The following is a 16153-nucleotide window of genomic DNA, read 5'->3' on the forward strand; positions in this document are numbered from 1 at the left end:
TTCTCGAAAACAAAGTTCCGAATGTCGAAAAAATATTATCCTTTATTTTTCGACTTATTTTTGCTCGTAGAATCACCACCCCACCGCTTGTATCACGATTTCGGAAACAATTTGTATATTCTGTGTGACGGAGAGGTGGAAACGATTTCCTATTCCGGTGACTGGTATCGTTGAGTTAACCATTGGTTGAAAAACTTGCATTTTCTCAATAAAACCAGCTACTATTTTGATCTTTGAACGACGCAAGACTTCTACCTGTTTCCACCCCTTTCTCGGCCGTCGTTCTTCCGCACGAGCTGACGCGCGTTTAACAACTTCTCCAGGCTACCTCCGTCGATATTTCTCGCGAGATATCTGCTTACAGTTCGCTCGAGAAGACTTAAAACTCTAGATCGTATTAAAAGTTGCATCGTCCCGCGAGGCTTGCTGGAATAAATCCTTTGCCTTGAAACTCCGCTCCTTCGATGGGTGAACCGAGTTAACACTTTGCTTTCTCGCCGGAGGGATATTCTCTGTTCTTTCAATTTCACCATTTAGCTAGACAAACTAGATACGATCATGTTTCGTGCACGGTATACCATTGGCAAGAAATATCGCTACACTTTGCCAGAATTTGCTCCCTTGGTCGTAATACAGCGTACTTTCTTATACAGCATGTAGACTTTGTTTTTGAGTAAATTTTGAACGGAAGAATTTTAAACAAGATATTTCTTTATAGTTCCTTTATTTAAGATTTTTCTTGTTATTTTTGTATTAAATTTTGCCACATTTTCTAAATAATTTGTTCGACAAAATCTTAAACGACTTACCGTGAGACTGTTCGTAAAACGAAGCACAGATACAAGGCGAGGGTCTGCGATGATGTTGGAAGAAAGTTGCCGACAATAGATCAGGAGGAAGAAAAAGGAAGAAGAGGACGAAGGTACGGCTAGCATGGTCCTTGTGATACGCGTGTCAACGTTCACTAGCGCAGGTAGAAGCCAAAAATGGCAGGGCGAAATTGCTGGTCCCTGCTGCATTTTCGCAGCGGCTATTGCTACAGACTGGATACGCGAATTTTCAGTCGCGCTTAGAGACCTCTCTCTTTCCCCTCTGGCCAGCCATCCTTCCACTCTGTTTCACCATCGTCTCTCGGCCCGTTTTCGTTCAGCGAGAAACTAAATCGCCAGCCGCTTTCAGTTCTCGTCGCCACGCGTTAATTATAACCGATCCGGTCCCATAAAGCGGCCAAATTTATTTCCCGAACCCGTCGAGACCGGGAAAATTATTTCGTCAAATAAATCTCGGTTCGGTGGACCGGGGGCTATCGACGCGTTGAAACACCACCAGGTAGAGAGATCGAAGAGCGCCACTGACTGAGATATTAGGAGCCGATACGCTCACTGATTTGTTAACAGTGCAACTACGGATCGCTATATTATAAAATATGGATTTGCATGAAAAAAAGAAAAAAAATGGAAATGGAAGATTTATTTATAATGGTTGCGAAAAGTATTGACAGATACCTCTATTTTTCAATGAAGCGTCCTTTTATCAAATTTTACATATTTCACTCTGATGGTATCAAATTTTTGTAGTCATACGATAGTATCGTTAAATAACACGAGATTTAATGTACTCGGACCCAATTAATTGATACGTAAACTATAAATAAATAAATACAACGGCGTGTCGATATATCTTGTAACGAATGTATAGTATATTATCTATATTTATCTGATATAGCGATACATTTTAGCGTTAGTAATTCACCGAATAACGCAGAACGTTAAGAGTTAAGCATTAAGCGAGCAGAATCCGAACAACAGGAAACATTCGCGCTGTCTGAAGAACAGTAGTCTGACTAACGACTAAAGTCGAGCAAATAACTTCGGCATCCTTTTCCTCGCGACATCGCGGTCCATTTAAGCCTCGGGCAGAGCCCTGAGGGATCCTCGAGAGCTTCGATCGCCAACTTTTCTTAGAACTCGAACGCTGTTAAACACGTTCCTCTCTGCTTTATCCTTGTTTTCCTCCGACAAATGTACATCCTTCCTCGCCAATAACATTTTTACGTTCCCGTAAGTGTTCTCAAAGAGATTTCTCCAACATTTGTTCTGGGAGATTCGCTGAAACTTGTTTGATACTGTTTTTACTTTATTTAACAGAATCGAAGAAATATATTCGTACGCTGTTCTGTTTTACGCACTGTTTCGTTAAAAATTGGTAGGTTCGGTGAAAAAGTGTTAGGAATATATTCTTTTATTTCAAAAATTGAAAGATATATCCAAGCTTTTATGGAACATACGCGTAATAAATCGAATATTTCGATTTTTATTCTTGAAATATTTACATAAACATCTCCAAGCGTTTATGGCAACGCGTCTATTTGCTATTTTTTCTTTCTTTTTTTTTTTGCTTTTCTAGGATCGAAAACAATTCGATCGCTATTACATTTTGAACGTTCTCTTCTTTAAAATCACCGCTTGAAAATCAAAGAAATTGGTTGGTTCCTTTATATTCTGCGAGGCATACGCGCCATTTGTTCCGATCGATCGCGTTACGTCGGCACGGTTCTATTCAATTTCCGTCCATCTTCGACGCCTTCGATCCAGTTTTGTTTTTCAATCAACACTGGGGCCGACTGTAACTACCTGGTCATTTCACATTTCAGCGCCGAGCTTTCGTGCGGTAGCACGGGTGTACAGCATAGCGACGGGAATTAAATTTATCGAGATCCATCGAGATACATATCCGGGCAATCGGCGTGAGGGTGGAGCGACGAACAGGGGAGGGTGGATAACCGGTGGCTCGCGATGCCTCGTATGCAAATAAATCGTTATTCCGCGGTATTTGTTAAATCAACCAAATTATTCCGTTAAATCGCAGGCACCATCGTGGCTCGACGCGTTTAATCGATCACGATGACCCCGATGAGTTATATGTTTTCGATCGAGAACACGCCACTTCCGCCCGTTGTCTTCTTTCTCTTGTCCCATTTTCTACAGTTTTTTTTGGACGAATCGTGGTATAAAAGCTAATAGGTATTTTCTGTCGTTTAATGTTAGTTTTGTTTCTTTATTTTGCGACGTGGAATCGTCCTTTGAAATTTAGTTTTAGTCTGATATTTCCGATGGCGACAGTGAGATTACTGGCACTGTATCTTTGTTTCTCGTATTTTTTCAAATTTCCTGTGACCCTTTATCTCTATTTTTCTCTCTATAGCGATGGTTATTTCGCCTCGCCATACTACGCGTGACACTATTTTACTTCAATTTCATTTGTTTCCAACCAGAACAATCTAATTCAATCTAATCCATTACAAATAACTAAACTTGTAGTAGAAGCAATTTGATTCTATCTAATCTGTTATAGAATGTGTAAAAAGTCGTCCACGCCTATTTTACATTTATAGTGGCTGTTTCGTAATAAATAAGAGCAATCTGAGATTTCGTCGAGACAAATTATTTCCCGTTTAAAAGATTGGCCACTTTCGCCCCGTTTGATCACCTCTCGAACCGATATCTCCACCAAATTGGATTTCAGGTATCAAATTCCGACTTCGAATCTTCTTCCACGACGTTCTTTAAGATTTGTGCTGGGAAAATTCTTAGAAAGACAAATGACGTCGATTAAAGTCCTGGACGGGGTTATTCGAGGAGCATATAAGAGTGTAACAGGGAAAACGGCATTCATTAGTTTGTCGTCAGACCTTCCATTGGTTATCGTGTCGTGTGCCTTCATCTGATTTATGCTCGTCTTCTTAACTCTCTAAGTGAATACTCTGCCACGTTGAAACTCATTTAACTTGTTGTGTCTTCGAAATGAAATCATCTAACTCTTCATCCCAAAATTTATCGTTTTCGGTCGATCAACGAGTTCGATTTATCGTAAATTATCCATTATAAAGGGTATATTTTCGTTCTATTATTAGAAACATTCGCAGAGTGAACGATTAATCTTAAGTAAATTTACGCTTCAGACCCTTTATTCTCAAGTGCTTGAAACACCGTCGGTTGCAGGAGAAACTCCATCGTTATAGAATGGTCCATCAATTTTGAAGTATCACTACCCTTCCCTCTAGCCCTCGAATCATTCTACAATTCCTCTATCATCGAGCATTCGACACAATACACGACCGCCATATTCCAAGAACCTGTCATCCTCATCCACGCGAATTCTTAACGCTATCTCATCGCTTCTTCGCCTCTCTACGCTGGAGTCTTCCGAAAAATCGGGCCAGGCATATTTCATCGTGTCCTCCTTAACATTGGATTTCTCTGCGACGAGATTCACCGCAGAATCAAGGATTCTCCGAGCGTTTCTCGAGAGTCTTTCGCGAAATTGATCTACTTTCAAGGAATATCTAAAGAAAAAGATCGATCGCTCGATGGAACGGACAGGATCGATCGTTATTCTGTTTTTCGACGAAATAATTGCCGTTTGCTGGATGCCAGCCGTTGAACCGTGGCTCGATCATTTATGTTCACTCTTGTTTACACGCGCCGCGTACACGGCCAAATAATTCGTTCGCGTGCGGGGAAATTAATTACGAATTATAAGCGGAACATCAAATTGCTCTAATTAATTAATCCGTCACAATGGGCCCGAATATGTGTTTGCTTGTGTCGGCCGCTCTTCGCCGGCCTAATATCCGGCAACATTAATAATTCACTCGAAATAATCGCGCCCCGCTATTATTGTACCCCCTTGACATATCACGGGTCACCGCAAAAACCAATGGCTATTTTTGTCTCGCCCCACCCACGGCATCGTTTTTGTTCTGGTTACCTTGGCGAGCTACGTTTTTGATTAATTCCTGGCCTGGAGAAAATTTGTGTGCACGCGTGTTTTTAGTACGAAATAGGTACGAGGTAATAACGAAGCGCCGCCAAATGGATTGGCATTTTCTTTTTTTTTCAAGGAATAGAATACGTGGAATAGACTTGCGTATAGAATGTTCAGAGTAATTGTGAAATATTTCTGTATTTAAATTCGTGATACGTTAGTTTATAACGAAACACGATAAGATGAATTAGTTGTTACTTATTTGACATATCCCCTTGTCTAAAATATTTAAGATGATTTCTGGAATATTTTTTTTCTTTGCAATATCCGAGATACTTGCACGATACTCTTATATTTATTACCAGGATATATACACGACACTCGTGAGATATTTTTAGATCGAAAAATCTATCGACTAATACAATTCATATATTTCTCTCGAAAGAAACGTCTTCCGAATACAAAATCTTCTCCACTCCGCACCCTCAATCTCCTCAAGCACTTCCTTAAATTCATTCACCGTCCTTCACATCCCTCGAATCACCCTTCTTCGCCTTTCCCTCTGAAATTATTCCTACAGCGAGAAACACCTCGTGTCAACGAGCTCACCTGAACGGCGAACGGGGTGAAAAGGTAAATGGAACGTAACGGAACGAGGGGTTAGAGGTTGGCGAGATGGAAGTCGAAGCGAGGGTGTTCCTTGTGGAACTTTAATCATCCAGTAAGGTCACGTAGCTACGGCTCGAGGACATACATATATAGCGGCTTGGAATAAGGCGTGAGAGAACTCCGACGATATACTTACGAGATCCTTGTTCAGCTTCCACGTAATGGCGGAGGCGGGCCTCGAGTTGCCTGTGGTGCAGTTAGCCCGCAGCAGCTCACCCACTGCGATCCTTTCTTTCTCGATACCGATCGTCGGGTCCGTTTTCGGCGCGTCTAAGGCATAATAATTACGTTGTTTAGCACACGCGACTGCTAACTCGACGCCTGGCGTAAAGCCAGCTACACGTCGAGGCGCCGATGCGAAAAGTGAGCTGATAGGGGTTGCGAGTGTTTCGGCAGATCTTTCTTGGTTGTAAATATAAAATATAAAATATACACTATATTCTATTTTATATTTATATTTATTATTATTTATTATATATAAAAATAATATATATATATTATTTTTGGAATTGGATAGAGTATTTATTGTTATTATATATATACATATTCCATTATATTCCATCTTTAAAAAATCAAGCAAAATTTGATGCCCTTAATTAATTTGTAATGTTCAGTTTGTTGTCTCGATAGACTTGATCAACTTGCAATAGAAATTTACGTATTCGTGATACATTTAATCAATCTGACTTTTCAAATCTCGACGGAGTTGACTCGAGTTCAAAATTTATGTTTCGTAATCCTCCGACGCACAGTCGATAGATACCAACAACAATTCGTACAAATTACAGAATCTAACAATAATCCGGTTTAAAACTATTCCATTACTCATAACTACTTCACGTTTCTCAATTTCAAACCGTTCAATCCTTCGATACAATGGAACCAGTTTCTCAGCCCGTGGATAATTAAAGCGGCATCAATGTTCGAATTTCTATTCTGGAAAAGGGACGAGGAGAAAGAGAGTTCTTCCGGTAGTAGTTGAGGGCCGAGTCGCGTTCCTGTTGGAAGTCTTCCGCGAGCCGTCGAATCCAACATGAAAATGGGTGTCACGTAGGGGCGCACGTGCGCCGCATTACGGGATGGCGCCCGCGCGATTCAGCAACCAGAAGGATTTGTCTACTCGGTGAAACTTTTTAATTCTGAACCGAGTCCAGCCCGACCACTACTCACCTACTACTTCCATTCTGGCCCTGTTGATCAACGTGTGGTACGAAGGGCTTCCGGCTGACACCTCGCACTTGTACAAACCCGTCAGGTTCCTCGACACGTTGACCAATGTTACGTCGTTCGAGTTCGATTTGGAAACCTGTAAAATAAATCCAGATCGAACATCGTTGATAACGAATATTAGAATCAGGGCTATTATCATAGATAAACGATTAGGATCGTTCTTAGAGACTGGTCTTGGAGCTAGACAATTGTCTATTAGCCAAAGAATATGAAATTGATTTTCCTCGTCTCTTGCGCAGACGGTATCGTTTAAAATTGTTTAACTAAATAGAAACTTAACATTCTAACTTTCCTAACAATATCATTATACAAAACCACGTTCAGAAAAATTTCCTAAATTTCTTCTGAAACTCGCCAAGACCGAAAACGTCGATCGAAGTTTTATTTTGACTCGCAGTTTCCGTCTACCGTGCGTTAAACTCGCGGGACCGGAAACCATCGATGCTTTGACGAACGATGCTTCCATTCGGAAGGAAGAGGTCGAGGAGACGAGCTGCCTCGCTTGAAACCACCACGAGGTTACTTTTACAGGCGATCGAGCCGCTCGAAATCTGATAGCGTCGAAGGAACTACCAGGAACTTTCTCTGCACCTCTTTCTTCTTCTTTTCGTTTCGGGTGATATCGTTCCGCCAGGAAGTTGACTCAACTCTCGGTTACAGGATTGATGCCCGACTAAAATGTATTCTTCTATCGGCTCGCCGGAAAATGCTCCACTCGCTTCCTCGGATTCGATTAATTTCTTTCGAACGTTCGTATCTCTCGCGAACTATCTCCCATTCTATTTAACTTTTCGAAAATCAGTTTCCTGCATGAAAAATGGTGTGTCGCTGCTTGATGGAGCAGCCTACAATTTTGAAGATCCTCGATACAGCTTACAGTTCGTTTACAGCCATTCGTAATTCTTCGGACAGTTGTTACGATAAATTGATATTTCTGTGATTGAACAACGAAACAACAGACTGTGTTTCTTTCGATTGACAGGATAAATAGAACTTAATTACAGGAAATGCGATAGAAGAAATGAATTGCATAGATGGAAAAATAATACTACCAAGACGATATCATGATGATTACTTTCTGTTTACGGAGAAAAAAAATAATATACGTAGTACCATCTATTCACCGTAGTTTCCAACAGATTGCTCCCTGACAATTATTCCACGTTACAAAAATAAAACAAGAGACTCCCTTTTAAATTTCAGAACATCCACCTACGGATTTCCAACGTTGATAACGATCTTTCAGCAACTTCATAAACGAACCTTATCCACTCTGTCTCTTTTGTATAAATTTCGAACGGAAACGCGTATAATTTCCCGAATCTCTTTTCTCCTATCTTCTCCGCCCGCTTCGCTCGTTTTACTTTCCAGCACGATTCTCCCCCCCCCCCCCAGAATTACTTTGTATTCCACGCGACTATCGACCTTCCATCTAACCCTCTCCCCACATCTAAATCTCGATCGGACTATATTCTACCCCCTCGACCGACCGCTCGTCGTTGCAATCATTTATATGCATCGCGGTGGTTCCCTCTGCCTGCTTTACAAACTACACCGGATACGGAAACAAGCTCTTTTCACCATTTCCTCCGCTTCTGATGAAATCGGCGGACCGACGAAAGGAACGTCCGCAGATCGTAGAAAGACGTTTCATCGATGGATTCTCGTTGTTCTTTCGAAATATCGAAAGATCGATATTTTTGTATTTTCGTCAGAAGACGAGAGTCATTTGATACGAGACGAATCAAAGTAGTTCTGATCAAATAATCTCCGAATATTCGGATTTCCTTTTCGTACAATTATTTTAAATATTAGACGAGCTATGGTTATTTTTATTTCATGGTATAGCCCATCGCGGGGAACCGATAGCTTTCCACGAAGATTTACGAATGACTGAAATCTCGTGTCGTCGATACGCCACCTTGTTTTTCGAACCATTCTCTACCTCGTACAGGCTATTCATACGCGTGCTGCTTCTATGAATCCTTGTCGCTAGCCGATCTTTTACCATTTATTTGTTGTATTGGAGAAATAAATCAGGTTTCGTAGGAAGGCAGTGTTATCGCGGTGGTTTGTCGTTTCGAGGATGAATAGGCTGTTGGTTCTGATAATCCCGCTGCAGATAATCGGTAGTGGTTGGAGATAAAACGATCTAAATAGTAATATTGGTAATACTAATCCATTAGAGACCGATATTTTGTTAAGCTTTCGTGACTCTTCGTTTTGCTACATTTTACTGTCGCGTTATTAAAATTCTACTATTTTTACATTGTACCAGGTATGTAAATATGAAACCGGAATTTTTGTACAGAAAATACGCGTTTATTGTATGAAAATGATTAAAAATATTTTATTCGAAGTATTGCCCATCGCTAGCTATACATTTTTCCCACCTGTCTGGCAATTGGTGGATGCCACACCAAAAAAACTGTCGCTCTTTTGAAGCAAACCAGTCATCGAGCCATTTTCGTACATTTTCGTAAGAAGTGAAGTGCTGGTCAAAAAGTGCGTGTCTCATCGATGCAAATAAATAGTAATCGGACGGAGCCAAGTCTGGTGAGTAAGCCGCGTGCGAAAGTATTTCCCAACCGAACGCTTCAATCGTTTCCTTGACCGGTTTTGCTGTATGCGATGGTGCATTATCATGAAGCAAAATTACTTTGTGTTGCCTTTTTTGATATTCTGGTCGTTTTTCACGCAAAGCTTGATTCAAATCGATCATTTGTTGTCGGTAGCGCTCAGTATTAACGGTTTCGCCAGGTTTTAACAGCTCATAATAGATCACGTTCCACGTTCCACGTTCTTCCTTCCTCACGTCAAAATTGCCACTTCTGAATTTTTTAAACCACTCAAAGCACTGTGATTTACCAAGAGTATGCTCACCGTAAGCTTCGACAAGCATTCGATGCGATTCTGCAGCAGTTTTCTTCAAATGGTAACAGAAAATCAATGCTGTTCGCAAATCGTTGTTTCCAGGCACAAAATTCGACATGTTCAACGCTATTACAAACTATGCTGTTGTATGAAACTTGTATTGTTCTGAGTCGAAAATATTTGTGAGATGTCAACAAAGACTTTTGGCATCGATGACGCAGTTTAGTGATAACTACATTATCAGCTAGGGCAATCTATAGGCAAATTTCGGTTTCATACTTACAGACCTGATATATGAAGAGATTTCTATTGATTTCCTTGATATTAAGTTGTCCGAAAAGTTTCTTTCGTTTCATAAGGTGATAATAGATGAACAACAATTTTTATTTTATATTATTTTATTGAATTAGATATGATCCATTTCGTTCTATTTTTATTATTATGTTTGTGCATAATTCGATAAACTAATATAATACAAAAAATACTGTGCGTCTATTATTTTCTTATAAAACAAAGGAGACTTTTCGGACAACCTAATTATTTTGAGAAAGAAACGATCGATAAAAGCTGAATTGAAACGATAATTAGGACGAATACGAAGTGTTTGTATCTTAAAAAATGTCGATACCAGCCGTATCTTCTTGGAACTAATGCACCGTCTCGGCCTTTTTAGCTATCGGCGACTCTACAAAACGGCATTGTCAGCGGAACAGCACCTCGGAAACGAATGTGGAAATTTTATTAAAGATACCTATCGGCCAGCTCTATGCATCGCGCGAATGAAAAATTTGTTTTCCAATGTCTCGCAACCGAGTCGAAGTGGAATCGAATCGATTGCCTTTCGAAACTCTTCTATCTTGTCGGCATCCATTTGCCATCGTTCGCAAATAGCAGCCAACCTATCGATTCAACTAAAAAGTAGTTTACGGACTCTCTTTGCTTTCCTTGAGGAAAACTTCAGACCTAAATAAATTACCAAGGCTTTTTAAGATGGTTTGTTTAATATTTACAATTCATTTTAGTTTCATGTGACTAATTGGTTACTTTGAAGCTCGAATTAAATATTGGATAGAACTTTCTTAGATTAGAATTACATATTAAATACAGCTTTTACGGGAGATTAGAATCGCGCATTAGATAGAATTTCTTACGGTTAGAATTAGGTGTTAGAATTTTATCTGAAAGCTGTCATTTTCGCATGATCTCGAGGGTAAATAGAGCCGAAACGCGTCGCGTTTACCTCTTTATTGCCTCGAAAATGGTTCGAACGAATTTCGATTGACGATACTATGTTTGGGCAACGTGGTGCTGGCAGAGTACAGCGTGAAAATGGAATCTAAACGCGCCGCTTTAACGTACTCGTATCCTTTTCGTGTTTACTTTGTATATCGTTTCTATCCATTTTGTGTTTTTTAAATCGCCGTTGCTAATATCAGTTTGTAAAGTATAAAACGTTGAGCGACGACGTACAACGTACAACTATGAAAAATGGAAACGAGTACAAAATACAATGGAGAGAAAACACGGGAGAAACAGAGAGATACTCGAAAAGATGTAGGATGAAATATTTAGAAAATTATTCGATAAAAATTATCCATCTTGTATTCGTGCGTTTTTAATATAAAAATTGGTATTAGAACACAGATCGAATATTTAACATCGCAACTTTCACAGATGTAAGAACGCTGTTTAAGCGCTCTACTGTTTTTCGATCTAACGAAAAGCGGCGGGATCACGAAGTTCTGAAAGCGCTGGCAATTCTTTGTGCGATAAAATGAACAAGCCTGACTAGTTTACTCTGGCGAGAATGGTGACATCAGGTGGATCCGATAAAAGTGGCGCGCGTCACATCGACGTGAAACTTTTTGCCAACTCCTGGGGGAGCGCGTAAGTGCGAAACCGAACCGTAGACCGGACGAAAGAAATCGATAGGGCTGATTTATAGCGCGAGCTACGACCGCGACACGACCCTTTGGAATCCCCATTCAAGTGGATTTCATCCCAGGTCGGCCGACTTTCTTGTTTTACTCGCCTCCAACTCCACGCCCCGACGTCCTTTATCTCATCACAGTGATTTTCTTTCCATTCGCGCCTCCATTTAAATATTTCTCACGAATCGAGAGATTGCCGGAGAAAGGTCAGTTCTGATTGATTTTGATCCTGTGGTTGATCGAAATAGCGAGACGGTAAGGAAGCTTCTATCGCGAAATAGTTAAGAAAACGAGCGTAAACTTCGCGAGGCAAATGATCGAATTTCAAATTTGAAACTGAATTTGATTTTTAATATTCCTCTACCCTAAATAAATTTAAGCCTATCCTGAGAATAATTATGCTTTAAATATAATTCTTCGAATATTTCCTGTGAAAAAAAAAAAGAAAAAAAATAGACAAGTTACGAGCACTCTCGACAACACACTCTTGACAAGCACAACCCTTATACCATTCGAAACCTCTAAAAACTCGCATATCCCTCGAACACTTGCTCGTTACACGGCAACTCTCGGGAGGGTTACAAAATTTCCGCAGAGAACGCAGTTAGAAAGTTTGAAAAGCGCGACGATATCGCGGGAAGCAGGCGGTACAGTCGATGAGGGGAAAAACAGGATGCTTCACTGGAAGGCGGAAAAATCGGGCCGCTATTCGGTCTTATCTTCACTTGCTTTCGAAATACAGCCGGCAGACTGATAAATGGACGTCGCTAGTACGTGCTTGTATCGGCTGGCAAAAGAAGTTCGCAGCTTTTGCCGCTGTTTCCTCTTCGAACACGTCAACCTGCAGCGAAAATGCATCAGCTGAACGAAACGATCATCATGGAATTTTTTCTTCCAAAAGAAAAAACGGAATATTTTTCTGCCATATACTGCTGTTGATATAAATGCGAAGCAACAAGAAAAGTTGGTGATTCTCCTAAAATTCTGATATATTTGGGACGAATTCTTGGCGATGATTCTTTTGCAATCCTGAAATCACCAGATTTGTTTGTCGAAGAGACTATCCTTCTCACTTTTTTTTTCTCTTTTAAAGATTAGCCAAAGATGCTTTCTCGTGGATTATTATCATCAAATGTCTTACAATAAATTAGGTACGTGGATATCTAAAAGGTCAAAGTCGAATCATCGATAGGATCTGTAGGTAAAGTAACGCGAAATCTAACCAAAGGGATAGCACGAACTTCATGAGATTTCTCGTCATATAGTTTTATCGAAGTGCTCGTTAAGAGTTTAATTGCGCGCATTAGTTGACGGATTCGGGCGCAACAGGCCGCGTTTTTGACTTCCGCCTCCGGAAAGACATTGTTTCCGATGTAATTAACAACGTTTCGTATTGACGGAGAAACTATGTCCATCCTCTTGCACAAACATAACGCCCATATATCTGCGCTAGCGTTCATCTTTGGCTCTCTGTTTCATACAAGTCGATACGATTGAAATAGCCTACCGAGACATCTGTTAGTTGCTGGAATAATTTCATTCTTATTGCTGAAGAGATTTCGGATTTTTGGATTATTTACATATTACTACATGGACAAAATTTTTCTAAATAAAATGTTGATTTCATCAGACACACCTACGCTGTACCAATTGAAGAGCACACAAAGTACCAAGCCTGTCATTTTTGCATAACGTACATACGTTTCTTTCCCGATGAATTTCGTTTTAATCCTTCAACTGCTACGATACGATGTCTCCAAACATTAAAACACTTTAAATCACTGTAAATCTGGGTTTCACGTATCGATATTTGTATTTACGTCATTAAAAAAAAGAACCCGTATACTTGGATATATTTTTCAACTGAGCCCCTTGTACGTCACAAATAGATTATGGATGTTTATACACTCGTGGAAAATTTAAAACCAAAATGCATAGAACGTAATAATCTAATCTAAAAGTTAGTTAAATTAGAAGACGAGAAGAGAATACTCACATTCACGTGCATTCCATCGATGTTAAAGGTTTTGCACGGAGGATCTCCTTCTGGCAGGTACCGATAGAACTCCGTATCCTCAAAATACCATTGCAAGGAGTACAATGTCAATCCTTCTAGATCGTAATGACAGGATAGTGTCACTGTGTCGCCCGATCGTACCACCGCTGGCACGTTGATTGTCAGATCTTTCAGTCCTGTTGCACCTATAATCAAATAATGCAACACAATTTTGTAAAAAATGCGACTGCATCGCGTAATAGTGATTTCTATAAAGTTTAGGGAGAACATTGATAACAAAAACAGTAGCTGTGAAATACAATTCTATTTTATTCGAATTGCTGAACGTATACACGTGGATATATGCGTTTCTTTTTTTTTTTTTTTTTTTTTTTATATACCATAGATCATTTTGAGGATCGGCCATTTTTATCGAAAAAGAAAAAAAATTTCATTTCGATCAGGAGAGCAAAAAATGCAAAAAAATACTCGACTAACACGTATATACCGTAACGTATACTTACAAATTTGTATATCGCGTAACGGGTATCGGTTTCGTAGATTAATACTGGCCGCAGGGTTGTGTTACCAGTTAGAATGGCAAAACGGATAACCTTCGTATATGGCGTATTTTTCCATCCGCTGTGACGCGTTCGTTTTGTCGTTTTAATTGGCGATACGAGGTGAAATGCTTGAGAGTTCTGGATAAAAACCGTCGAATGACAAAAACCCGTCGTTCTACGGACGTTTTTGTAATTAGCTGCCTGGAGTGTAACCATAGTACGGTATAAAGCGCCACTTTATGACACGTGTTTTATCGTAAAATATTGTAACTATCCACGACCATGTTATATTCGTATTGAACAAACAACTTGTAATTTCGAGAAACGATTACACGTTGCCGGAATTTATTACATAAACGTCAAAATTTGACACTTTAATTTACAACTTTTATAATGTCAAAGGGTTGCGAGAAAAAGCATTGTAAACTGGTGCATTGTTCTCCGCGAGCCTCGGCGCTTTCATCCAACCAGTTATTTATCGTTCTAATTAGTTATTCCACCCAGTAAGAATGTAGAACGTACGACAATTAAGTCCCGTTTCTAGCTCTAATCTAATCGCGCAAGCAAAGTCCATTTAGTCCGCCAAGTATCTCTTTAAACGGATAAGCAACCCCCCGGCATTACGCGTAGCTTGGAAAACGTCTAATCTTAACACTCCACGGTTTCTACTCCCAGCTCTATCCATCCGTCGCACTCTGTTCCGATTTAACGTGGTCCCCTTTATATCTTGTCCTTTGTTTTACATTCACAAAAATTTATCTAATAGAAAAAATTAATATTTATAACTTAATGCTTTCAAAGGAAATATAATATCCTTTCGTTTTGTTGTTTAGTCGTATTGATATCCGAACAAAACTTACATTTTTTTATTATTATTATTTAATTTGTACTTTACAATTTGTCTAGCTGGACATTTGGTAAATTTTTCTAGCTTAATTGCTGAATAACGCGTGGATGGCTACCCCCAGCGGGATACCATCTTCGAGTTTGACTATTTTATTTCTTTAGCGAGGTCAGTGGGGTGTTTTCTTTTTAATTTTCTCTTTATGAGAGTTTTGCTCGCTTCAGTAGCCAGCTGGTTTGGATGTGTTGCCTTTCTTTCCTTGTATTTTTCTGCGTACCTGCCGATTTCTTCTTTGACTTTTACTTTCTCTTTAAGTATTTTTAAGTCTTTGCGTAACTTACATTTAACACTGAATTTCATGTTTTTGGAGGATTGCTTCGTTCAATGATAATTTCTTTTATTTCGATATCTGGATGAGATTTTATTTTTATGACTTGGAATTGGCTATTGGTATCGTCAGTTTCAAGTATCATAGGTCGGACAGAAATTATTCTCTAATCTCAGTAACTCTTCTTTATCGTACAATCGGAGTAACGTTTATTTCCAAAGAGAAACTATCACGAAAAAAAATTATTTTCCAATCGCAAACGCCTCCCACCGAACAACTATAAATTCCATTCCATCGATACTTTAGAAGCACGCGAACTCAATCCGAAGGTAAAAATATTCCTAAATATACCATTTCTGTTCGCTGTTCCTCGACGAAACATTTTAAAGCTGGCATGCGTTTCCTGAAAACCCATATCTCGGAATTTCCATGCACTCTCGTATGGTTTTATCGAGAGACTGCGTTCTTGTTTGCCCTGCCATTTGTCTACTACGGCATTATTCGGTTTCCGATTCAAGGGAATGTCGACTGGTGTAGACGTATCGTATTCTCCCATTCGTTTGTTTCCTTTCTAATTTCATCATTCTCCTCCGGTGCAGAGAGGCGCATCGTGAAAGAAAGTTCGAAAAAAAAAAAAAAAGAAAAAATACACGCTGCTTTGTTCTCTATGTAGATGAACCGAGAGGAAAGAAATTGATTTTTTCCTGGTATGAATCCAGACTAGTCGCAGATGTTCCATTTCGTGTAGTCTGTTTTCCTTTGTATCGAATTCGTGAAATAGAATCTGACCATAGAATACAAATCTACGGTGAGTTTTCAACTCAGAAAGCTTTCTCCCTGGTCACGCTTCAAAAGCGAAACTATCATTATCAAACTATCACTGCAGACGCGTCCACTCTCGACGTTTTAATTATTGTTTCATCCGTGTGCTTGTACATAAAATTGCCTTCT

At 39.6% G+C, this 16153-nt stretch overlaps 2 protein-coding genes across 3 annotated transcripts in view; one reads left to right on the top strand and one right to left on the bottom strand.

Annotated features, from left to right (window-relative positions):
- LOC126924248 (peripherin-2-like) overlaps positions 1–16153 on the top strand; it is a 350059-nt gene that overhangs the window by 150775 nt on the left and 183131 nt on the right. The window lies entirely within an intron of this gene.
- The window catches only part of LOC126924243 (uncharacterized), a 133318-nt gene that overhangs the window by 29667 nt on the left and 87498 nt on the right, over positions 1–16153 (bottom strand). Inside the window, exons 2-4 of the mRNA XM_050738515.1 lie at positions 13468–13673; positions 6607–6742; positions 5573–5706 (exon numbers count right to left, since the gene is read on the bottom strand). Of these exons, the coding sequence (XP_050594472.1) occupies positions 5573–5706; positions 6607–6742; positions 13468–13673 (476 nt within the window). The remainder of the gene's footprint in view (positions 1–5572; positions 5707–6606; positions 6743–13467; positions 13674–16153) is intronic.

This window comes from Bombus affinis, chromosome 14 (assembly GCF_024516045.1).
Source record: "Bombus affinis isolate iyBomAffi1 chromosome 14, iyBomAffi1.2, whole genome shotgun sequence".
NCBI lineage: Eukaryota > Metazoa > Arthropoda > Insecta > Hymenoptera > Apidae > Bombus > Bombus affinis.